The 25,399-nt window shown below is 38.9% G+C and overlaps 1 protein-coding gene across 4 annotated transcripts; it reads left to right on the forward strand.

Annotated features, from left to right (window-relative positions):
- The first annotated feature begins 269 nt into the window (after positions 1-269).
- On the forward strand, positions 270-24,983 carry serpine2 (serpin peptidase inhibitor, clade E (nexin, plasminogen activator inhibitor type 1), member 2). Of its 4 annotated transcripts, none has more exons than XM_063045875.1 (9): positions 270-425; positions 7,834-8,119; positions 9,287-9,514; positions 9,905-10,099; positions 11,692-11,890; positions 12,543-12,643; positions 12,721-12,807; positions 14,259-14,348; positions 20,798-24,983. In XM_063045875.1, exons 2-9 carry the CDS (start codon positions 7,864-7,866, stop codon positions 20,833-20,835), a joined length of 1,194 nt encoding a protein of 397 aa, XP_062901945.1. In that variant the 5' UTR covers positions 270-425; positions 7,834-7,863; the 3' UTR covers positions 20,836-24,983. The 4 variants fall into 4 exon arrangements, with proteins under 4 accessions (XP_062901945.1, XP_062901947.1, XP_062901946.1 ...); XM_063045877.1 differs by lacking the exon at positions 270-425 and adding an exon at positions 651-792; XM_063045876.1 differs by lacking the exon at positions 270-425 and adding an exon at positions 685-827.
- Positions 24,984-25,399: the final 416 nt, after the last annotated feature.

Below are 25,399 nucleotides of genomic sequence, written 5' to 3' on the forward strand. Positions count from 1 at the left end.
TAACAAATTTCACGTCACGTGCGGGTGATAATAAACCAGATTCCGATTCTGATCTCCCATTGTCTACATGTTCCATTTTATTCAGCATTTGATCAGCAAAGTGACCTGCCATAGTGTATTTTGTGAAGCTGTAATATTAGTAATCTAACCTGTAGAACACGATTTGATGGAATGTTTAATGTACATACAGCTAAAATAATATTACAGATTGACAGTCCAAAGTTGAACACAGCGAAGTCCACTTTTCGGTTAGCACGTTGACTCAATAACCCTGAATGGTTCTTGAAAAGATGTAGTTATTTAATTTCCCGATTTTTCCCCCCACCCATGTCGTAACTGGAACGAGAGGCGCTGGAGAAATCAGCGGTCGGATGTGACGCCGGGTTAAGTTTGCGGTCCAAGCGTAGGATGTTTTAACGGAAGAGGTAAATGAGTCTTGTTTGTGTTGGTGACTTTCCATAAACGCTCTTTACGTGTGTCACAACACAACAAAGGGCGTATAAAACATATTGCCTCTGCTGTGTGTATATTCCTCGGGGCCATTTCCTCTCTACTTTCTACTGTGCACTGTACATTTTCTTAGATATGTCACTCCGACCAACACTGACCAGCTTTTCGAAGCTTTTAGTTGGCGGCAGATTAATATCCGGAGCGGAGTAACAAAGGATTAGGATTGCGGTCATAGTTTTGCCGCTGGGTTTTGGAGTGCCAAATAGCTCCGTGTTTTATTGGAACCACCTTCCTCTGGCAGTCACCAGCAGCAGGGAGGAGGAAGGGAGCGAACCTATTAAAGTGAGTTTAGGCGGGACATTGAGCCAGTTGGAAAGGTAACTGTGCTTAAGTAAGAGCGTTTCTCTTTCAGCGTAGCTGACGACTGAATATTACCGAGGGGTTCCAATTATTAAGTAGGTTAATATGTTTTAATGAATTATATGTTACTAGCATAACATAATAAGTATGTATTTTCTTATAAATATGGGGTACAAGGATGGACTGCTGGGTAGTTAATGATTGGATTCTTACTTGTATTAGTTTTCCTTTCGAATTCCAATTTAGAGGTTGCTTAATCTGTGGAGGGTTAGAAAGAAATTGACTGACTAGAATATAGTTTGCTCCGTGCAAGCAAAATCCATGGGAAACTCAGTTCCTTCCTGCTTGCGGGTGTAACTATTCATAGGCTTTAAATAGTCTAGAAAGCATGCGTAGCATTTGCCATCTACTTGTTCTCTCAGTGTTAATGTATGTTTTTTTCCTAACTCAATGGATCGGTGCAATCTCCCTAGTATAGCCTTTACTTCGTCCGTGTACTCAGCGAAGTTTAACTCTTGAAAGCAGTGGTAACCCAAGTTTAAATTTGAGAATTAGTGTCTTTTTGGCGTGTATCAGAATTTTGCAAGATGTAGCGAGTATGTTAGACAAAATCTAGATACTGAAACGGCATTTGGTCTCGAATGTATCAATTTACAAATGTTGCAATTCTTTTATCCAGTAACATACACGACTTTATTGTACTTGTGTGGAATGCGTTGACGTTTATCTGATGTGCAAACACAAGTTGTTTGTTTTTGACTAATTTAACATTGTTTCTATGGACAGGCATTATTATTCGTTGTTTGTTCTTTGGATCAGGTCCAGCCGGCAGCTATCAGACGTGAAGGGTTGCAGTTTTTTGAAAACAGTAAACATTTTGTTGACCTGAACAGGAGCTATTTTATGTGTTTTTCTATCAGAGGGGGCAAATTTTCCTTAAAAATTACACCCGAAATACAGTGCGGGTACTGAAGCGTTAAAATTACAAATGCCCGAAACTGTGATGAAATATATGTACATTGATAGTAAATTTGATTTGAACTTTGAAAATATGAAAGTAAGTCTGCTGCTATATCTAAAAGATGGGCAATGGCGTGGCCATTGTTTTTATTACAACATCTGAAAGCTGAACCTCAGACAGCTCACGGATCGGATCCACTTGCAGTAGCGGTAAGAACCAAGCAAACGAAGCAAGGAATTAGAGAACATGAACTCCACGCACGGGAGCGGGATCTATGTCTGCATAAATAATAGGGGGGGAGGTTGTAATAATATATGAAAGCCCGATATCAGGCAGTTGATGCATTAAAAAGAAAGTGTATATACAAAAGTCTACTTGTGGTGGAGATTCATCTCTACCAAAGGAGGTATAAGGCGCTCCTTCCTTCCGCTGGCTTGCAGGACACCCTTGGTCAAGGTGTATCCCCCCTGCACCCACCCCGATCAGGGTCATGTGAAGCCATAGGCGCAGGTGGTGGATGGTCGTATGAGCAGCTGGTGCATATCACAAGTCCTGGTTATGCGACCACTGACGCCAAGTAGACAGTCTGAAGAGTGTTGATAATGGCTCCAGTCACCCATCTTGTAAAGACACTGCCCACCAGAAAGGAATGGCAAACCGCTTCTGTAGAGAATAAAATGCCAAAAATAATCATGATCATGGGACCATGGTCGCCTACGTCTAACTACGCAGCGCATAATGATAATAATGACAGTAATGTAAATAAATAGAACCACTCGGTACAAGCACCACACACAGTAAAGTGCTGGTGGAACGCAGCAGGCCAGGCAGCATCTGTAGGAAGAAGTACAGTCGACGTTTCGTGCCAAGACCCTTCGTCAGGTCTAACTGAAAGAAGAGATAGTAAGAGATTACTTGGTACAAGTAAGAAAACCACGCTGTACAAGATGTTTTTCCGCAATCGCATGTACCTGGTGATCTCCCTCCCGGCACTTATCCTTGTAAGCGGAACAAGTGCTACACATGCCCTTACACTTCCTCCCTCACCAGCATTCAGGGCCCCAGACAGTCCTTCCAGGTGAGGCAACACTTCACCTGTGAGTCGGCTGGGGTGGTATACTGCGTCCGGTGCTCCCGATGTAGCCTTCTATATATGGGTGAGACCCGACGCAGACTGGGAGACCGCTTTGCTGACGCACCTACGCTCTGTCCGCCAGAGAAAGCAGGATCTCCCAGTGGCCACACATTTTAATTCCACGTCCCATTCCCATTCTGATATGTCTATCCACGACCTCTTCTACTGTCAAGATGAAGCCACACTCAGGTTGGAGGAACAACATCTTATATTTTGTCTGGGTAGCCTCCAACCTGATGGCATAAACAATGATTTCTCTAACTTCCGTTAATGCCCCACCTCCCCTTCATACCCCATCCGTTATTTATTTATTTATTTATCATTATTATTTTTTTCTCTCTGTCCTTTTTCTCCCTCTGTCCCTCTCACTATACTCCTTGCCCATCCTCTGGGCTTCCCCCCTCCCCCTTTCTTTCTCCCTAGGCGTCCCATCCCATGATCCTCTCATATCCCTTATGCCAATCAACTGTCCAGCTCTTGGCTCCATCCTTCCCCCTCCTGCCTTCTCCTATCATTTTGGATCTCCCCCTCCTCCTCCCACTTTCAAACCTCTTACTTTCTCTCTTTCAGTCAGCCCTGACAAAGAGTCTCGGCCCGAAACGTCGACTGTACCTCTTCCTAAAGATACTGCCTGGCCTGCTGCGTTCACCAGCAATTTTTATGTGTGTTACCTGATTATGTCTTTTGGTTTCTGTAAAATGTTTAAATGACCTTTAGAACTTTTTATTTTCCAGTTTGCTTGGCATTACCTGTGACAAGTAGCCGCAGATCTCCAAAACACTTTTCCAAATTGTGTTGGAAAGGGGGGAAATCACAATCTTCCAAACCTTTATGGAGATTTTTCATTGAGCACCCCGTCTTATTGCTGTCCGGAAAACTCAAGCTAATATTCCACTCTTTTAGAAAATGGTGACATGTCACCTTTTAAGATGAGGAGCCACACAAGCTGACAATCTCTTTAGATGATGACACTGTCCTTTCAGGGTGAAGAAAATGTTCAAAATAATAAATGAGTCAACAAATTGAGTTTGGGTTGGGCCTGATTTGCCAGCCTTGCTCATATATAATGGGGTAATTCATCTGCTTGAACTGGAGAAAATCAATCAATAAAGTTAGACTATTATGAACTTGAGCTTTGGGAAATCCATCGTTGTGGATTTTAGTATTTGCTTATTGTGAATAATTCCTTAATAGGAAACTACATTTGCTCACTGTTGTATTCAGTTATTTGGGGCTTTTCCCTCTCCCACTTCACAGCCATTAGTTTGTCCTACAGTGCATCTTCACATCAAATTCAAAGTTCAACAATACCTCTATATATTTAATTTGCAGTAGAATCTAGGTGTGAGAAAGAAACTGTTCACAGTAAGTTGAGACTTGCTCCAAAGCTGAGAAATAAAATTTTAAGTGTCTCAAATACAATGATGAAATAATTTTCTAATTGATTGTCCACACTGAAATATGAATTTTCCTCTAATCCAACAGAATGTAACTTTCTATAAAACTGAAATCAGTTTGGTGGGCTGCATTTTTGGATTTTTATTTTTTTAAAATTGAGATACCATGTGGAATAGTCCCCTCAGGGCCCTTCAAGCCACACCACCAGTATCCCCTGACTGAGTGCCTGCCCAACTAACCTACCAACTGATACGTCTTTGAACTGAGGGAGGAAACTGGAGCACCCAGAGGAAAACATGCTATCACAGGGAGAACGTACAAACTCCTTACAGGCAGTGGTGGGATTTGAACCTGAGTTGCTGGTAGTGTAAAATATCATGCTAACCATTTGCTACCTTGCTGCTCCATCAAGCTAGCTTAGTTATGGGTAAGGAGTCATTAATCATATTTTGGCTGGGAGAGGTTTTTCGCTGTAAGAGAATTGAGTCTTGTGAAGATTAAGTGGAATGGTGAAGCCAAGGAGAAAATACTGCATTGTGATCTCATTGACAACTATAGAACTAGGTAGGAAGTATTCTATGAAAATCAAATACGACAGATGTTGGGATGTATGGCTTGCTCCACAGTTTGTTCATTTCATTCACTTTGGTGTATTCGGTGACATGATACTTGACACAACTTTTCACAGTAGATAGAAAAATAAGAGTAATCATTTTTGTTAATATGCAGCATTGCAGAAAAATATATTGACATTAACTGGGCTGAAGTATGGATAAATCCCAACATAAACCCTAGTTTAGATAATCCATCTAAAGGGCAAACATAGAAATTGAGAGCTGGATTTAAAGTTGGAATAATATAAATATCAGTTTCTTAAAGGCAAATGAGATCATGTACAGTACTTGATGAATAATTGGCAGATGGAGGAACTACCTATTAAAATATTTACTTGGTGTTATATTGTTATATGCACAACTTGTAGGGTAAGTTTCTTTTTATACTGGCCATGTTTTTAAACCTTTCACGTTTGTTTTCATTTTGCTAATTTATTTTATTTTAGTTTTGAAATGCAGTGCAGAACAGCCTTTCCAGCACCTTGAGCCACACTGTTCAGCAATCCCCTGATTTAATCCTAACCTAATCATGGAACAAGTTACAATGACCAAATAACCTACCAATCAGTACGTCTTTGAACTGTGGGAGGAAACCAGAGCACCTGGAGGAAACCCACATGGTCATGAGGAGTTTATGTACAAACGTGCATGCAACAGCCAGACTTTAGCAGCTAACTGGCTAGAGTTTATCTAATATGAAAGGAGCAAGAATGACTGCGGCAGACTTCAATAAAATAGCATAACTCAATGACTGAAATTTGAGGGAATTGATATTCTTAAAGCCATACAGGTGTAGAATAAATTTATTAGGGCTTAATGTCCCATACAACTACCTGCACATTTGTACACACCTGGGTTGCATATAGACCCTACACTACTAGCCTCTTATATCCTCTAGACATTGAAGGGCACAGGCTGTGGGCTGTATGGAGGCCTCAGCCCTCAAAAGGCAAAACTTGGGGACATTTGCTTTTGTCAAAGCTGTAGTTGAACTTGAGTTTCTAACATTTTGACATTTCAGAAACATTTGGGGGGGGGAACTGACGCAAGCTGATGAATGATTCCTTCTAATTAGCAGAACCAGATGTCATTGAAATCAATAAGCTCTCTCAAATGGCACCAGTTCTGGCCCTGTACAGCGTCAAAGCGGCGATATGTTTTTCCTCTCTGTATTAGTAGGGCAAGCAATTGGGCTTGAGGTTAAGAGCAGCAATGTTCAAGTGGTGACAGTCATGATGCCTCTTTCCTTTGCAATGATAAAATCTGAAGCTATTTCAATTGTCCAGTGAAAGGCCATGACTTATACAATGATCATGCGTCTGTTCTCATGGAGAGGGGTGGGGGGAGGAAGATGAACAGAGAAAAGGTATTCAAATTAAGGAGGACATTTAAAATTATTTAGCTGAAGGAAGTAAGACTGAAGGAAAATACTAGCAAAATAAGTCTTGTTCTTTTTCACAAAAATACCTTGATCTTGGTAACTGGACACTAGTTGTTCATCACTTGTCTGCATTTCTGAGCCTTCATCCAATCTAATTTTAAGTAGAAAATGCATTTTCAACAACTGTTATGTGTTAATCCTATGCTTAGAATATCTATATGAATCCATAGGTTACGCTAAGATGTTTCTAAAGGATGTCAGAGTAGGCAGGCACTGTGCACTTTGGGAACTGGGTGATGAATTTGATTCTTTTGTTATCCCACTGATCATCCAGTTATAATTCTGATCGAAATTTACTCCTGAACTGAAACTTGGCATGTAAACACGTCATCATATCCTGCAAAACACACTGATGCGTTCAAAATAAGCTGTTGCATTGCAAGAAGAACTCCCCCCACCCATCCCACCTGTCCAGCTACGTGCCATGCAAAATTTTATTCTAAAGGTGTCTATGCACTTTAGCAATCATCCTGACCCCTCCCCAAAATAAATTTCCACAATCCATTGGCTAGCATTTGCCAGCTTTGCACAATGCTGCTGCTATATCTCCACACAAGATCACATTCTACAACTGAAAAGGGTTCTTGAAGTTATTGAGCCATCCTCTGCCAGCTGTAAATTCTTCATTGCTGAAGTCTTTTCCCTCACCTGCTGTCTTGTACTTGAGTACAACCTTGGCTTGAACTGATGACAGGTCAAGAGGAGCACTTTTTGTTTCATGTTCCAGAAGCTTAAGACTATCTTATTTTTCACCTTGGTCACTTGCCATGTCCCATTTTGTATTATGGAATACTTAAAGGCATATATTCTCCACTTCAGTCTTGAATCAACTAAGGTTTAACATGTTCATCCTAAATAGCCACTGAGCCATAGTTGTATTTAAGCCACTATCTTGTTTGCTAAGACTTCTGCTTTTTGCACTGTCATTACTTTTATTTTGCCTTGGTGTTTCACTACGTTTATTTGACATTTTCACTGGAAAATTAATCATATTGTGCATTTGATATTACATTGTTGAAAAACTGCAAAAAATAATGTTGAAAATGACGGTTTTTTTTAACTAATCCTTTGTCTTACAAATAACGTTGCTAATGTAGCTCTGGACTTTAACATTTTGGATTTTTTTAAAAAAATCCCATCTCTGCATTCGAAGGGATAAGTAATTGTACTCAAGAATACTGTGGCTGTGCTTTCAGTCTAAGGCCACCTATCCCAATATGAATCCAGCTTGATTCTAGATGTGCTGAATAACGTTTCGAATAAAGGAACAATACTTTAGGGAAAATAAAGGTCTTGAGTGTTAATATTTGAGGAAAAGTTGGATATATTTTGATATACTCCATTATTTTAAAAAAGATAGCAGATGTGTATAGGATAAAAGGTTGTTATTAGGTGAAGTATTGGAGGAATTTTTGAAGAGTTGAAATTATTGCTTTGCCATTTTCTGTGTAATTATGTGGATAACTTTTTGCAGGTACCTTTGTGGTCCAGAATTGGATTTGCAATGAGGAAAATAAACATTCTTATCCTCCTCTGTATGGCCATGGGCTCTGTGCACTGCCGAAAGAGAAGTGCTAAAGTATTGGAGCTTGGATCAGATTTAGGAATTAAGATTTTCAATCAGGTTGTTAGCGCTAATCCAACAGAAAACATCATCTTGTCCCCACACGGAATTGCATCATTACTTTGGACGTTACATATGGGAGCTGATGGAAGAACAAAACAGCAATTAAGCAAAGCTCTGAAATACAGCTCACAAGGTTTGTTTAACTAAAAGGTGCTTTATACCAACAGTAAACTTCCTTCTTCCTATCTGAATATATTAAATAGACTTTACAATTTGAATTGTAATGGGGGGGGGGTAGAGGGTGTACATTTGAATTTGGCATTGATGTCTTGCTCTTGTAGCCATCTGAAGTAACAGATACTTGTTTTTACAAACCATCCCCAAGGAAAACAAGCAACACACGTAAAAGTTGCTGGTGAATGCAGCAGGCCAGGCACCATCTCTAGGAAGAGGTACTGTCGACGTTTCAGGCCGAGACCCTTCGTCAGGACTAAGGGTCTCGGCCCATAACATTGACTGTACCTCTTCCTAGAGATGCTGCCTGGTCTGCTGAGTTCACCGGCAACTTTTATGTGTGTTGCTTGAAATTCCAGCATCTGCAGATTTCCTTGTGTTTGCACAAGGAAAACAATATTCTTTTGGTACTGCACTTTTAGTGAAACTGGAGAAGGTTCTTTCATTCTTCCTAAAGTAAATGGCATCCCAACTGATTAAATGGTTTTATTTTGTGTACATATTGTAATGCAATTGTAATAAATATGACTGTGGTTATTCAGTAAGAAAGTAATGGGGTGCTTGGCTTCATTTCCAAACCATTTTGCTGCTATTCTTTTTGACTCATGGACATATTCTTTCAATGTCTTTGTTTCTAGCATTTGGCTTTTTAAAAAAATGGCTGTTTTCATGCAACTTCTCAGTCTTCATCAGACATCATAAATTGGATCATTCATAACACTGAATTTTAATTAGTACTACCTGTTGGCAAAATACTTATTCAAATGCATTGCATATTTGATGTTGAGTGATGTCATTTGCATGTCTGGAAACTTTTGTCTGCTATCACAACTTATTGCTTGCATTGTAGTATTGGTGTCAGATGCAGTATTTGATTCACTATATATAGTAGGGTTCTCAGCCTTTTATTTATGCCACGGACTCAGGTTTGGAACCCCTGCATTATAGAGGCATTTGTCAAATGTAACTAATACAAAATTAATGGATGTTTAGACTAAATATTTAATGCTCACTTTTATTTTGTAGCCAGGTACCTCTGATTTGAATAGTACCTGATTTCGAGGGTATAAAACTGAAGTTTCTTCAAGGTAACAGCCTTTTTCTCTTTTCTTTTTTCTCTTTTCAGGTACTTACAGAAAGCTCAAAAGGGTAGAGAAGTTGTTAACTGAGAACAGAAATCAGGATATAGTTACTATTGCTAATGGACTATTTGTACCAAGTGAATCTGAACTGGAGCAATCCTTTATTCAGAAAACTCATGAGATTTATCAAGCTTTACTGAGAAATGTAAATTTTAATGATCCTTTGGTAGCTGCATCCATAATCAATGAATGGACCTCAAATCAAACTAAAGGTGCGTCTTCCCTAAATCTGTTTCTTTTGTATCAAAGGTAATAAGATGCCATTTTATATACCACAAATATGTGAACTGAGAAAATCTTTGCTTTTTTTTAAATAGGTACTTCTCATAAAGGTTGCATGATGTTTTTAAAACTTCTGCCTTGTATGAAAGATAAAGTTGTGTATCCTTCTATTTTGTTTTAGCAATTGTACAGTTTAAAATAAAGGAAGTATTTTGTTCTAATTTTCTAATTTGCATGCATTCATCTGTGCTAGATTTGTATCTTTTGTAAACATTTTAAGCATATTTGTCGTTGGTATTGTGATGTGATTTCGTTGATGATGAAAGATATAACTCCCTGTCCTGCTGAAGTACATATCACAATATGCTTTGTTTCCTTAGGTATGATAACAGGTATGATTTCCCCAACAATTCTTAATTCTGCGACCAGACTTGTAGTAGTCAATGCCATATTTTTTAAGGGTTTGTGGAAGTCCAGATTTCTACCAGAAAATACTCAGAATGGGAATTTCTATGCAGCTGATGGAAATGTGTATCAAGTTCCTTTGATGTTCCAAAGATCAGCATTCAATTTTGGTAAGTTTAATATTTTTGAAATGTATAGCCAGCTGATTACATAGTGTATTAGCTGATAAGTCTTGGAGTACCACAAATAAGGCATAGATTTATTCTTGAAATGCTGCAATATTCCTGATCTAAAATGTATTGTATAATAAAAAATAATCACTAAAATGCAATTTGTCAATTGACATGACTGACTACACGCTTGCTAAAGCAGGCCAATTAAAATGTATACTCGTGAATTTTAATTTTCCAATTCTGAATTGCATGCATTGTTTTCTTGAATTGAATTTTATTCTGTGAAATTATAAATTTTAGCATTATTATAGTTTTTCATGTCAGCAAATGCCCAAGTTGCTGTTGAATGTTGTGAACACGTTTGTTGTATCGGTACAGGTAACCAATTAAACCTGGGATTCTTCCTTAACTGTGTCCTTTAGTGATTAAGTGCTTTAACTAGTTGAGTAAAGGGACTCTGCATACATATTTATAAAACTGTTACTATTTTAGAGATCTTATTTGCATCTCTGTGATTGGTCTAATTGACTACACTTTGACAAGAAGGGCAGTGATAGGTATCTGGGTTCAGGGGTAATTTGTAATGTATTAAATTTCCAGTATCAGCTATTATAAAAGTACTGAACAGCTTGTCTTGAGTTTTGCGTTGCTTTGGTATACTTAAAGCCATGGGCTGTATTTTACTGAGGTCACTTGGCACTGAGGTTTGTCTTTTGTTTCTATAATGTGAAAGATGGCAAATGACACACTGTCCTTCCAGATGAGGCAGCACTTCACCTGTGAAACTGTCTCGGGTCATGTACTGTATCTGGTCCTCCCAATGTGGCCTCCTCTACACTGATGAGACCCAATGTAGGTTGCAGGACCACTTTGTTGAGCACCTTCGCTATACCTGCAAAAAGTATGATTTACCAGTGGCCAACGATTTTAATTCCAATCATCATTCCCATTGTGTTGGTCCATGGCTTCCTCTACTGTCACGATGTGGACACTGTCAGATGGGAGAAGCATCATCTTGTATTCCGTCTGGATAGTTTTCAACAGGAGTGTAGAGCATCAATTTCTCTAACTTCTAGTGATTCCTTTCTCAGCACACCTCCCCATTTTTCCCTTCCATCTTACCCTTCCCTCTTATTCATTTCCCTACTCTGGCTCTCCTCCTACCTGTTCTCCTCACCTACCTATCTCCACCCCCTAGTGGCCCTCCTCCTTCCCTTTCTGTCATGATCCACTCTCCTCTCCTATCAGATCCCTTCTTCTTCACCCTTTACCTTTTTCACCTATCACTTTACGGTTTCTTACCTCATCTCCTCTTCTCCACCCTCATCCCCCTAGCTTCAACTGTCAACTTCTAGCTTGTGCTCCTTCACCTACCTCTCCACCACCTATGCTGCCTTCTTTTCCCCGCATTTCCAGTCCTGATGAAGGGTCTCAGCCCAAAATGATGACTATATATTTATTTTCATTGATGCTGCCTGACCTGCTGAGTTCTTCCAGCATCTTGTTTATATTGCTCTGGATTTTAAGCATCTACAGAATCTCTTGTGTTTATATGGTGATAATTTTGATTATTGGATTTTATTTTATAGGTATTACCAACACACCTGCAAATGTGGGATATTATGTCCTTGAGATGCCATACCATGGCGAGACCATTAGCATGTTTATTGTTCTTCCAGAGAATATTGGTATCCCACTCTCTGAAATAACTCCTCACATTAATACACAAACTATAAATAGCTGGAAGAAAATTATGACAGGAAAGAAACTTGAACTTTCTATACCTAGGTAAGCATGAAGCATTCAAATCTATTCAAAATTTCCTGTGTATTGAGGTATGAACTCAGGCAGGGAAGGCAATCCTTCTAGAGTATGCACCCAAATTGGTGATTATCTTAAATTCTCTTGTGTATTTTGAGCAGAGTTTATCATTAATTAATAAATTAGTAACAATAATTATAGACTTGAAAAAGGATGACTCCTGTTGATTATTACATGTATTCAATTTTATTCAATTTTTTTTACTAGTAATAGTAACAGAAATAAGCATTTTTGAAAACTTTTAAGAACTATTTTTTTAAAATTACTACATTTCCTGTGAAAGTATCTCACTGCTCTTAGATTGTAAAAATTCATTCACTGCTTCATTTGGCAGTATAGGTGATCGTGATGTAACTAATGAGAGGGGTTTAAAGAATCGAAGGGCAGCATTGCGTGCCATGTGCAGGCAACTTTTTTTTGCTCATACCTCCTTGGGCACAAGTGCCAAAGGTTTGCTACCCCTGATTTTTGGGCAAACCAGTTACTGTGAGTGCTACGAAAATCTGTGTATAAATTAGTCACAGACAAAATACTTCTAATTGTCTTTTCTGTATCCTACAGAAGTAGCAGGCTCTAAATGCTAAATTAATTTGGTGCTAACAGACTTTTATATTTGTAGATTCACTGCTGAAACAGAAACTAGCCTGGAGAAACTACTTCCATCTTTTGGAATTACTGACATGTTTGATGACACTAAAGCGGATTTTAGAAAAATCAGTAGTAAGTAGCATCTCTTGTCTGAATAACTTTGCAAAAACTTTTTTGGCTTCAATATAAATTGCAACAATTTCTTGCAGGGTCTGGTCAATTATATGTTTCACAAGTCCAACAAAAGGCTAAAATTGAAGTAAATGAAGATGGAACAAAGGCCTCTGCAGCAACAGGCAAGTCGATCAGCATTTCAAACTTGGCCTAAAGTGCTTTTCAAACACTTCATATAGTTGTAGTTGAATTATGGTTGTTTTGACTAATGTGTGGTTAAGATTCAGCCTATCTTGCAGAAGCAATGATAAAAATTTGAGGGGGCTGGTGAAAATGTTTCATGTAGTGACTGGAAAACTACAAGTGTTTACATTCTTCAAAAATGGATATTATGATAAATTTGATTGGTTTGTCAATGGCAATGGGCAGGCTGCTAGAAATAAAGTACTTGCTGATATAAGTATTGGTTAATAGAGGGAGGTTGTTATAAATTTGTTAGGGGCAAGTAACGATTAACTGAGAATTTTGGGCAACAACCCTATCAAATATAGTTTATTTTATATGGACTTCTAGGATGTACATTGCAATAGGTTTGTCAAAAGAATTTGAAGCCCGGAAAATAAAGATCGGTGGCAGCATGGAACAGATTGAGCCAAACAATTGTGTCACATGGGTTGATTTTTCTCCCCCCAGTGCGAGGAAGGTATGGTGATGGAAAATAACAAAGAAGCAGAAAAATGTATAAACTGACAACTTTTTCTATCATACAGTACATGGGCACAGTAGTAAAAGTTCAAGGGTGACTGTTAGCCATCAGTATGATATTGCACACATCTGGGATGTTATACCAGATTATCATCCCGCCTGCTTTCATGCAGACAAGAATTTGGAATTCTAAAATATGCTTAATGCTTGGCTCTGAACTGACTCAAATTTATACCCAAGCAATTTATTTACTTTTTTTTTTTGCAAAAACAGAGCTATTGATAGTTGATAGAGTTTAACTTGGTAATAATGCAGTTGATCCATGGAAATGCTCCTGCAAGAACAGGACTTTGTGCCATGATGCAGAGGTAAATTTCTTGGTCACCAGGGTATCTATTTCTCCGCCCTTTGCATGGAGAAAAATAGGCTTTTCAGCCTTGTTCCTTTTTGTTTCAAGAAATATTGAGCAACTGTTTATTTTGATCCAACAGCTTTTGTCTGTAATGTGCAGTAGTTGGTGAATTGCTAAAGATTGCTGCTGCTTGTGTGATGGGAGGAAGAGGGGTTTCGGGGTTCTGATGTTTCTATCATTCATTCTATGGGGTTTGTTTAGTGGATGGCTGTGGGGGGTAAGAACGTCAGATTGTATATTGTATGCATTCTCTGATCATAAATTGAACATTTAATATTCCATGTGACCTTGAACTCGCATTTGTAAAAGTACGATATAACTCTGTAATTAAGGCTAAGCTATATACAAGTTAAATAGTTTCTTTAGGAATATGATTTAAGATTACATTTTTGGAAGTAATAACAAAACATTTTGAATTAACAATGTAATCTGTAGCTGTGATCTGTTTTACAATATATTGTAGGTGACTTGTTTTGAAGTGCCTTGACTCGACTAATCATGTTGCTTCCATTGCAGTTGCTGTTCTGATGTTTAGGTCATTCAGGATCACTCCTCCATTTACAGTAAATAGACCATTTCTCTATGTAGTCTGGCACAATCCCACAGGTAATTTTGATTAATGTGCTAAAACATTTTATTCTTTAGTTGAATAACAAATGTAAATGTAAGACTCGTTGCATCTAGTGGCATGATCACAGGGGTGACGCCCCCTCCCCGACCAAACTCTAGCACTTTTGTTTGGGTGGATGCTGCGTGTTGTGTCCCCTGTGTCACATCAGTACCCCGAAATAACATTCAGTCCACAATGTGCGGTTGAACGATTAAGATTTGATATTTAAGTATGGGGTTAGTAGAGAAACAAAAGAAAAGGAAAACAAATAAAAGGCGCCAATAATCTCATCAACATGTCCCGTGCACAAATGTTGGAGCTCATGGATTCCCTTTCGCTGATCCTCCTTCGCTCGTTGTCAACCCCTGGGCTCCTGCTCCAAGCCCAGGCCCAGCAGGTCCGGCAACCGTCTCCTCAAGCCACGTCTTCTGTCTTCATCCTCCTCGCACCTTCTCCCTCAAATCCCGCACAAACAACAGCTTTCAGATACACAAGAAAGAATAACATCTATCCCAATTGGTTAGCCAATGAATACAAGTCCCACTATCACTAATTATAATCCAAACATACTGCTATAGAGGACCACTGTCTCAGCAGTTAACAGTACAAAGAAGCTATTTTATTCACCTTAACAGTAACATAAAAGAAGAAACCCTTACATAAACTCTGCAGGAAGTGGTATCTGAAATTAAAAACAATGTCATGAAGCAATACCAACAGTGAAAGAGTTGCTGTTTCTAGTTGATGCAACATCTTTAATCAGGCTGAAGTTTATCGAACTGGGGGATAAAAAAGATGTTGCAGGTGTTGGAAATCTGCAATGAGAACAATGCTGGAAGTTCTCAGCAAGTAAAGATTCATCTGATTAGAGCAATGACTCTGGTTTTGATCAGATGTTCCCAGTTTCGATATAAGTGGTGGGGGAAGGGAGGTGGACTTGAAGAGACAGGTTGTTTTAAAAAAAACATTCCTAAATTAGCGACACAGTGCAGTGTAGGTCCTTTGTAGTCCTTGAGCCAGGCTGCCCCAGCAACCTCTGACAAACCTATTAACCCTAATCTAAACACAGGACAATTTTACAATGACCAGTTAACCTACCAGGTGCGTCTTTGGACTGTTGGGGGGGTGAGGGGAGGTTCACCTGGAGACCCAGGGATAACCTACACCTTCCGTGGGAAGGGGTATATTGTCCTTTTTATACTGGTACTATAAGACATGGGAGCAGAATTAGGTCATTTGGCCCATCGAGACTGCTGTGCCATTTCATGATGGCTGATCCATTTTCCCCCTCAGCCCCAATCTCCTGCCTTCATCCATATCCCTTCATGCCCTGACTATTCAAGAGTCCACAAACTCTGCCTTAAATATACCCAAAGACTTGGCCTCCACAGCCACCTGTGGTGACAAATTCCACAGATTCACCACACTCACACTGAAGAAATTTCCCCTCATCTCAATTTCTAAAAGGATGCCTCCCTATTCTGAGGCTGTGTCCTCTGGTCCTAGACTCTCCCACTATAGAAAACATCCTCTCCACATCCATTCTATAGAGACCTTTCAATATTCCGTAGGTTTCAAATAGGTCAACCCTCATTCTTCAGAATTCCAGTGAGTAGAGGCTCAGAGACATCAAACGCTTTTCTTGTGTCAAGCTGTTTAATCCTGGAATCATTTTCATGAACCTTCTCTAATATCAGCTCTAATGTCTTGGATAAGGAGCCCAAAACTGCTTACAATACTCCAACTAAGGCCTCACGAGTGCTTTATAAAGCCTCAACATTACATCCTTGCTTTTATATTCTAGTCCCCAAAATGAATGCTAACATAACATTTGCCTTCCTCACCAGAGATACAATCTACAAATTAACCATTAGGAAATCCTGCATGACCAAATTGCATGACCATAACTTCCTGATACTGTATTCCATCTGCTACTTTGCCCATTCTCCTAATCTAAGTCCTCCTGTAGCCCTTCTACTCCCTCAAAAATGCCTGCCTCTCCACCTATCTTCATACCATCCATAAACTTTGCCACGAGTCATCAATTATCATAAAATGTAGGAAGAACTGGTCCCAACACAGATCCCTGTGAAACACCTCTACTCAGCTGCGGCCAAGCAGAAAAGGCTCCTTTTATTCCCACTCTTTGCCTCCTGTCAATCAGACTATGCTCTATGCATGATTGTATCTTGACTGTATACTATTGGCTCTTGTTAAGCAGCCTCATGTGTGGCACCTTGCCAAAGGCCTTTTGAAAATCCAAGTACACAATATCCACCAATTCTTCTTTGTCTATCCTGTTTGTTATTTCTTCAAATAATTCTAAAATATTTGTCAGGCAAGAATTTCCCTTGAGGAAACCGTCCTGGCTATTGCCTATTTTATCATCTGCCACCAAGTACTCCGAAACCACTTCCTTAACAATTGATTCTAACCTCTTCCCAACCACTGAGGTCAGGCTAACTGGCCTATAATTTCCTTTCTCCTACCTCTCCCTTCTTGAAGAGTGGAGTGACATCTGCAATTTTTCAAACTTCCAGAACCATTCTGGAATCTAGTGTTTCTTGAAAGATCATAACTAATGCCTCTACAATCTCTTCAGCCACCTCTTGCAGAACCTTGGATGTAGTCTATCTGGTCCAGGTGACTTATCTACCTTAAGAACTTTCAATTTCCCAAATTCTTCTCTTTAGTAATGGCAACTTCTCACACTTCTGCCCCCAACACTCTCAAACTTCTGAAATACTGCTAGTGTCTTCCACAGTGAAGACTGATGCAAAATACTTATTTGATTAATCTGCCATTTCCTTCTCCCCCATTACTACCTCTCCAGCATCATTTTCCAGTGATACGCTATCTACTTTCGCCTCTCTTTTACACTTTATATAACTAAAGAAACTATTTAAAATTATTGGCCAGCTTTGTATTCCATCTTTTTCTTTGACTTTTTTAGTTGCCTTCTTTTTGGTTTTTAAAAGCTTCCAAATCCTCTAACTTCCCAGAAATGTTTGCTCTATGATGCAGTTTGCCCCCTCTTTTGGCTTTTACATTGGCTTTGACTTCTCCTGTCAGCAATGGTTATATCATTCTGCCCTTAGAATACGACTTCCTCTTGGGATATATCTATCTTGTGCCTTCCGAATTGCCCCCAGAAATTCCAGCTATTGCTGTTCTGCCATTATCCCTGCCACTGTTCTTTTCCAAGCGACTTTGGCCAGCTCCTCTCTCATGCCTCTGTAATTCCATTTGCTCCACAGCAACACTGATGCACCTGACTTTAGCTTTTCCCTCTCAAACTGCAGGGTGAATTAACCATATTATGATCACTGTCTCCTAAGGGTTCATTTACTAATCATTTCTGGTTCTTTACCAAACACCCAATCCAGAATAGCTGATCCCCTAGTTAGCCTAACCATGAGCTGCTCTAAAAAGCCATCTTGTAGGCATTCTAGATATTCCCCCTCTTAGGATCCAGCACCAACCTGATTTTTCCCAATCTACCTGCACACTGAAATCCCCCATGTCTATTGTAAAGTTGCCCTTTTAACATGATTTACTATCTCCCATTGTAATCAGGGTCTTTGCCCTTTCAGTTCCTCAGTTCCACAATGATTTGACACCTTCTGATCCTATGTCACCTCTTTCGACTGTACCTCTTCCTAGAGATGCTGCCTGGCCTGCTGCGTTCATCAGCAACTTTTACGAGTGTTGCTTGGAATTCCAGCATCTACAAATTTCCTCGTGTTTGCGTCACCTCTTTCTAATCATTTGATTTGATTTTTTTTACCAACCGAGGCATGCCACACGCTCTGCCTACTTGCTTGTCCTTTCAATGCCATGTGTATTCTTGGATGTTAAGCTCCCATCTATAATCTTTCAGACACAATTCAGTGATGCTCACAACATCATACATGCCAATCTGTAACTGTACTGCAAGTTCATCTACCTTATTCCATAAACAGCATGTAGTGAAATATAACACTTTCAGTCCTGCTTTCACCATTTTAAATTTTATCTGCCTTTTACATTGCAACTCATCCTATTGACTGTACCTTTGCTCTATCATCAGCCTCTCCTTGCTAGCAGTCTCACTACACACTGCCTTTGTTTGTAACCAAACTTACCTCATCCTCAGCACTATCGCTGCTGTTCCAATTCCCCTACCACATTAGTTTAAACCTGGTACAGATCGATACTTGGTGAATTCCATTGGTCAGTATTCATTTTATTTTTAAGTGTTCATGTAGTACATTTATAAAGTATTGGAGTTAATGATCACCTTTTAATCAAGGAAGTGACTCAACATTTGCAATTTGTCGATTTTTTGGGTGGGTGGCATTTTTGTAATTTAAAAAATAGCCCTAAGTTTTTATATGAAAATACTAATTGAATCCTTTGAATCACTTTGCATGTAAGCTATTCCAACTTTTATCCTCAAATTAATTCCCTCTGGATCTCCTTCTGTATATAATGGCACATGCTTTGCCAAGGCATCTAACCGTCCATACTTGCTGCTTGGATACTAAATTCTGCCACATTTTCACATAACAAGTGTTGCTGACTGAAAGCCTCCTGGAAACAATTGGAGAAACTCATGCACTAGGCTTTGTGATCCAAAGTCCTACCCCACAACTTAAGAAAGCTTTCAGCAGCTGACAAGGCAATACCCTAAAGCTGTGTCATTCTTTTAAAGAAATCTGCATTGAAAAATCAATTAAAAGTATACATTCAGCAAGATATTAAAGAATCTTTAAGTACAATGTTTGAGTATCAAAATTACCATTTAAAAATGTGATTTTTATTTTGTTTATCTTTGCATACACACAAAACTCCATTCAAGTGAATGGTTCATGGATACTCTACAGAATATAAACTGGCAGCAGGCCTGCAAATGGGAATCCAGTAGCAGAATGTAGATTTCTGCCAACAAATCTGTTGGCATGTTTGTGCTTCCATAATTGGCATGCACTGAAGTCCTGAACTTTTGATGCCATTTTACATGAGCATAACTTGGCTGTTCACTGCTTAACTGCTGGCAAGCCAGGAAAATGTAGCACTGTCAGTGGTTTCTTTCTGAACTTTTTAGAGACGTGCTTTCAGCTGGAATTTATTTTATTGGCCTTTAACTACAATCAATGCCATTTAATCAATAAATATAGAAATGGGGTGTCTGGAATTCCTTACAGAGCGTGCTATCCCAAATTAAATATGGAATGAAGATCATATTAGATTTTAAGTACTGTGCATACAAATCTTATGCTATTTGTAATTCTGCCATACAAATTTCTTTAAACTGCTTCAGTACATTGGCCAGCTAGGACATCCAGTGACAAGAATAAGGCATTGCATAAATTCAGTGGAATAAAGAATATCTTCAGTTTTTTAAAACAAAATTTAGTCAACATCAGTAAAAGTGGGTGAATGGGCTGGAATTGAATTCAAGCACAATTCATCTGGATTGCAAAACCCAGTCATAATGTAATTTGAAATTATGAAATGTTGCATCACTAAGACTGGGATGACTATTTGTTTTTCTTTCCTCCTGAGTCATAGCCTGCTTCCCAACCCATTCCGGTCCGCAAAGAAATTGCTTAATTCTTTCTCTTTATATACTTTGTTTCAATTATCGTTAGCAGATATTTGTGTCGTCAAACTTCTTGAAATTTTGCTAACCTCCTTCCAGTCTGATAGCCATCCTAAATTTGTCCCATCATCTCTCAATGACCATTGTAAACAATTATATAAGCTGTTATCTTGTCCCTTTCTGGGGACTTCCATTTTAATTAACCATCTATTTTTGATTTAAAGGGTGAAGAGGATATAAACATTAAAATTTATGTGAATAACTAACCCATATCTGAAAACGATCTAAATCTATGCTGTATCTATATAGATCTTTCCAGATTATCATGAAGTACTCAAACTGCATTCAGATGCTGATGGTCTACAATTTGTATTGCACATATGGCCTTATAGAGTATGGAACAATTTGAAATGCCAGTCTCTGTATGGAAGTTGACAAAATCATTTTTAAAATTTTAAGTCAGCTTTTTTTTTAAACCTGGATGTATTGGCCAAAATACGTACAGTTGGAATTTTGACAGGATGAATTTGGATGTTATAATTTAAACTTTAACTGCCTTGACCCAACTCTGGTTTTGTTGTCAATTATTTTTATTAGTTTGGGTTATTTTGGTTTAGTACATCTATAGACAGAACAAAAGGGCTTTGTACCAAAGGGTCCGTGAGGGTCATGACTGAGTAACACAAGAACCATTCATTTAGTAACTTTCGGAGGTTAATGTTTACAAAATGGATCTTAACTCAAGATGGAAAAATGTTCAAATTTGAATAGCTCCTAAAGCTACACATTTGAGATTTGCTGATTCTCTAACTTGGTATGGTAGAGCTCTAACTGCTTTTCCGTTCTGAATTGTTTACACAGGTACTGTCCTCTTCATTGGGCAAGTTTCAAAGCCATAAGAAGACAATGTGGAGAGAAAACTATTTTTGAAGCTTATTCAATGTCAAATTGCTTCTGAGTTGTTTTTAAAAAGTTCTCTTGTGTATCACCAATAACTATAATGAAAACTGGTAGATAATTCTGTATATTTTTTGCCTTGCTTGGAATGTTTCATCTGTTATTGCAGGGTTTCCTAACCATCTGTATGCAACCATGCCTTCTTAATTCAGTATTGCTCTAACATAATAATTTGAGTGAATATCCAAATAGAAGTATAATTTTTAACAGAAATTTTGCATGGAAATATTTGTTTCACAGAGGTTTGCTATAATAGAAGTAAGCTCTCTACTTGAAGATATAAACTAAAGCAACACACACAAAATGCTGGTGGAATGCAGCAGGCCAGACAGCATCCTGAAACGTCGACTGTGCTTCTTCCTATGGATGCTGTCTGGCCTGCTGCGTTCCACCAGCATTTTGTGTGTGTTGCTTGACTTTCCAGCATCTGCAGATTTCCTTGTGTTTGCATGATATAAACTAAAGGTGTTTTATGGTAATTTGTTAGCTAAGTACTAGTCCCAGATAACTGAAACATCCCTTAGTATTATCCCTTTGTGTAACATCGTCTGCAATCATCACTCATGTCGATATGGGGAATTTCCCATAAAGGCTGGAAATGGATTTGTAATCTTCACAAATAATTAAACAGCAATTCTTAATGCTCACTTTTATCAATTGAGGTAAATTTTTTTTACTTCTAAAAACTGCATTGTTGTATAAGTTGATCCAATGTATTACATCTCCAGGGGTAATCTCCCCTCAGTAATGAATAGTGTTGTGAAAGGCCACTTCAATGCAGCATGCTGAATAATTGTAGAGGTCTTACTATTTGAATTGACAGAATGCTTTTAACTTGATGATCTAATAATTTTTTATCTATACTTAAATTTTATTGGTAATGTTAGCAAATGGGTACTTTATTGCCTCATTTACTTAATCTTAAAGCATGCAAATTGTGAAATGTAGTTGGAAGTCTCAAATGCCCTTCCAAATTTGGTTTATTAATTCTACCTACTATCTATTAAGAAGTGGCTTGTTTTTCTATGTCTTTCCGATAGCTGTATTTTTCATGGAAAAATGAGGTTTGGCACAAGTTTTGGGAAACTTCAAGCAATTTTTGTTTCAATAAAATGAATTTGATCTACTCTATTTTGACTGCAATCAGATAACAACAGACATTGGAAATACTGTCAACTTGTTTTCTCATTATATTGTGATTAATGTCCAAATTGCAGTGCATAACGTTTTCCAAATTTTAAACCTGCTATTTGGACTCCTCCACAGCCTGAGAACAAGTGTATGAATAAGAGAATGTTTTTTTGTGATACATAGATAAATTTTATAATTTCAGTCAATAATGGAGAAACAACTTTGTCAGCACAGGGTAGAAATGTCACTAAATTGTATTGTTAGTATATTGGAAATATTTTATAATTGGATCTGCAAAATGCTGTAACTCCCACAGTAACTGAACAAATTCAACCAAGCTGCTTGCTTGTACAGCCTTAATTGAGATTAATTTTTGGACTATGTCAGAACTGACTTCAAATGCTGGAACTCCAACATGCACAAAATGATAGAGGAACTCAGCAGGTCAAGCAGCATCTATGGAAAAGCGTCTCGGTTCGAAACATCTCCTTCAGCACTACTTTTCAGAATGGGTGCAAAACAAGGTGGGGGGAGGTGAAAGAGGTTAGCTAGAAGGTGATGGGGCAAACCAGGTGCATTGAAAAGATAAAGGGCTAGAGAAAGAATCTGACAGGAGAGTGGATCATAAGAGAAAAGGAAGGTGGAGGGGATCCAGGAGGAGGTGATGGGCATGTGAAAAGAGGTAAGAGGCCAGTGTGGAGAATAGAAGAAGAGGGAAGAAAAGGGGATTTCTAAAAATATATTGGAAGGAGAAATCGATATTCATGCCATCAGGTTGGAGGCTATCAAGATAAAATATAAGGTATTGCTCTTCCACCTTGAGGATGACCTCATCTTGGTGTAAGAGGAGGCCGTGGACCAACATGTCAGAATGAGAAAGTGAATCTGAAGTAAAATGTTTGCCCGGCGGGAAGTTCTGTTTTTGGTGGGTGGAGTAGGGATGCTCAACAAAGTGGTCCCCCAAATTACAATGGGTCACACCAATATAGAGGACACTGCATTGGGAGCACTGGTCATAATAGATGACCCCAGCAGATTTGCAGATTTGCCTCACCTGGAAGGACTGCTTAGGGCCCTGAATGGAAGTGAGGGAGGAGGTGAATGAGAAAATAGGGCAGTTGGCCCACTTGCAAGGATAAGTGCAGGGAGGGAGGTTAGTGGGGAGGGATGAATGAACAAGAGAATCATGGAGAGTGGTGGTAGGCAAGGACAAGAGGAACTCTATCATAGTTGAGGTGGCAGGAAGATGGGGTGAGTACACATGCTCAGGAAATAGACGTGATGTGGGTGAAGGTAGCATCAATAGTTGAGGAAGGGAAACTCCGTTCTTTGAAGAAGGAAGACATTTCTGATGTCCTGTAAAAGAAAGCCACATCCTGGAAACCTGCAGTGAAGGAGAAGAAACTGAGAAAAGAGAATAGGGTGGAAAGAGATAACAGTGGCAATCAGTATATATAAGATACATCAGAGATAAAAGATGTTGTTGACAGTTTGTCTCCAGAGATTGAGAGATAGAAGGGAGGTATCAGAAATGGACCAAGTGAATTTAAGGGCATGATGGAAGTTGGAGGCACAGTTGACGAAATTGATGAACTCAGCATAGGTGCCTGAAGCAGCACCAATGCAGTCATCAACATAACAGAGGAAGAGCTGGGGAGCATTATTGGAGAAGATATTGAACACGGTCTCTTTCATGTAGCTAACAAAGTGTCGGGCATAGCTAGGGCCCATGCAGGTGCCCATGGCTATCCCTCGAGTCTGGAGAAAGTGGGAGGAGCCGAAGAAAACATTGTTGAGGGTGAGGACCAGTTCTGCTTGATGGAGGAGGGGGACATGTCAATTCTTTTATTGGGAAAGAAGGGGAGAGCTTTGACACCTTATTGATGGGAGATAGAAGTGCATAGGGACTGAGCAACCATGGTGAAAATGAGGCCAGGGAATTGAAAGTTACTGAGGAGATTGGGAACATGAGAAGCATTGCGGAAGGAGGTGAGAAGGGACTGAACTAAGGGGGACAAAAAGGAGTCGAGGGATAAGGACAGAGTTCAGGGGGGCAGGAGCAGGCAGAGACAATAGGCCTACATGGTGAGATTTGTAGATCTTGGATAGGAGGTAAGAGCAAGCAGTGTGTGGTAAGGGAACTATGAGTTTGGTGGCAGTGGACGGGTGCTCCTTTTTCATCTCCTTTTGGTCATACTTGCATATAAGTTTAAGTGCAAAAGCTTGCATTTGAGTATTGCTAGATTGGGTAGTAATGGTACTACAATGTATTCAATCATTTAGTAATAAATGTTGCATGATATGGCCTATTAATTATCTTCAAATTTGTCTGTTTTTCCAATTTTATTTTGACCACTTTTGTATACCAAGTATTGTCCTCATTCCAAAAGCAAAAGGAATAAATGTCTTAGAACCTATGAGAAACTAAATTGGATCACATCTCCAGAAAAGGAAAGGTTTGCAGTGCGTCATTAGAGTTTACAAATATTCAGGTGGTTGAAATTCAACAAGTTTCCACTTGGAATCCAAGCAATTGGGACACTAATCTAGAATGACTTAACAAATGCAGTAAAGAAATTCTACAAAATATTGCCCAAGGAATAGATTTGCTACTTTGAAATAGCTACCACAGGGATCAGTTGCAATGAATAGCATAGAATAATCAGGAACTTGGTAAATACACAAGTGACAAAGGAATGGGTGGGAATGTGAATTAGATGAGATAATGTAAGGTGAGATGTGGGTTGCATGCTGCCCAAATCACTTAGGCTGTTTTGGATGCTGTCATATAATTCCATGTAAATTTCAAGGTAATTTAAACTGTCTCAATGGGCATGAACTCCAATTGCATTAACTTGCAAAGACCAATTGATACTTTGCTGGCTACAAGTGCATTATACTTCGCTTATGTTAGAACTTGACCAAAAAAAAAAGTTCAATGAGGTGACCAGTAATAGAAATATAGGTTGTCATAGGTGCAAATGGGGGGGGGGGGAGAGAAAATATATTAGCTCTATGAAGTCTATCAACTTGAAATTGACAATTGTGAGAATTTAGTTATTTATTTTGAAATTTGCCCCAAAACCTTTAAGTACAGCAATCATCTGTCTTGCGGTGGAGCATTTGAGAATTGTGAATATAGTCTAGTATCAAGTTGACAAATTTGCATGTCTACTTATTTTACCAAAATTACATCAAATTCTCCTTAGATCTGGGGTTCCTAACTTTTTCATGCCTTGGACCTCTACCGTTAACCAAGGGGTCTGTGGACCCTAGGCTGGGAACTACTGCTTTAGCTGAAGTCAAACTTAATCATAACCATCACGTGAATTTTTGCAATCATTGGATCAGTAATAATATTTACTTGTGATTTTT

This window comes from Mobula hypostoma, chromosome 4, assembly GCF_963921235.1.
Source record: "Mobula hypostoma chromosome 4, sMobHyp1.1, whole genome shotgun sequence".
Taxonomy (NCBI): domain Eukaryota; kingdom Metazoa; phylum Chordata; class Chondrichthyes; order Myliobatiformes; family Myliobatidae; genus Mobula; species Mobula hypostoma.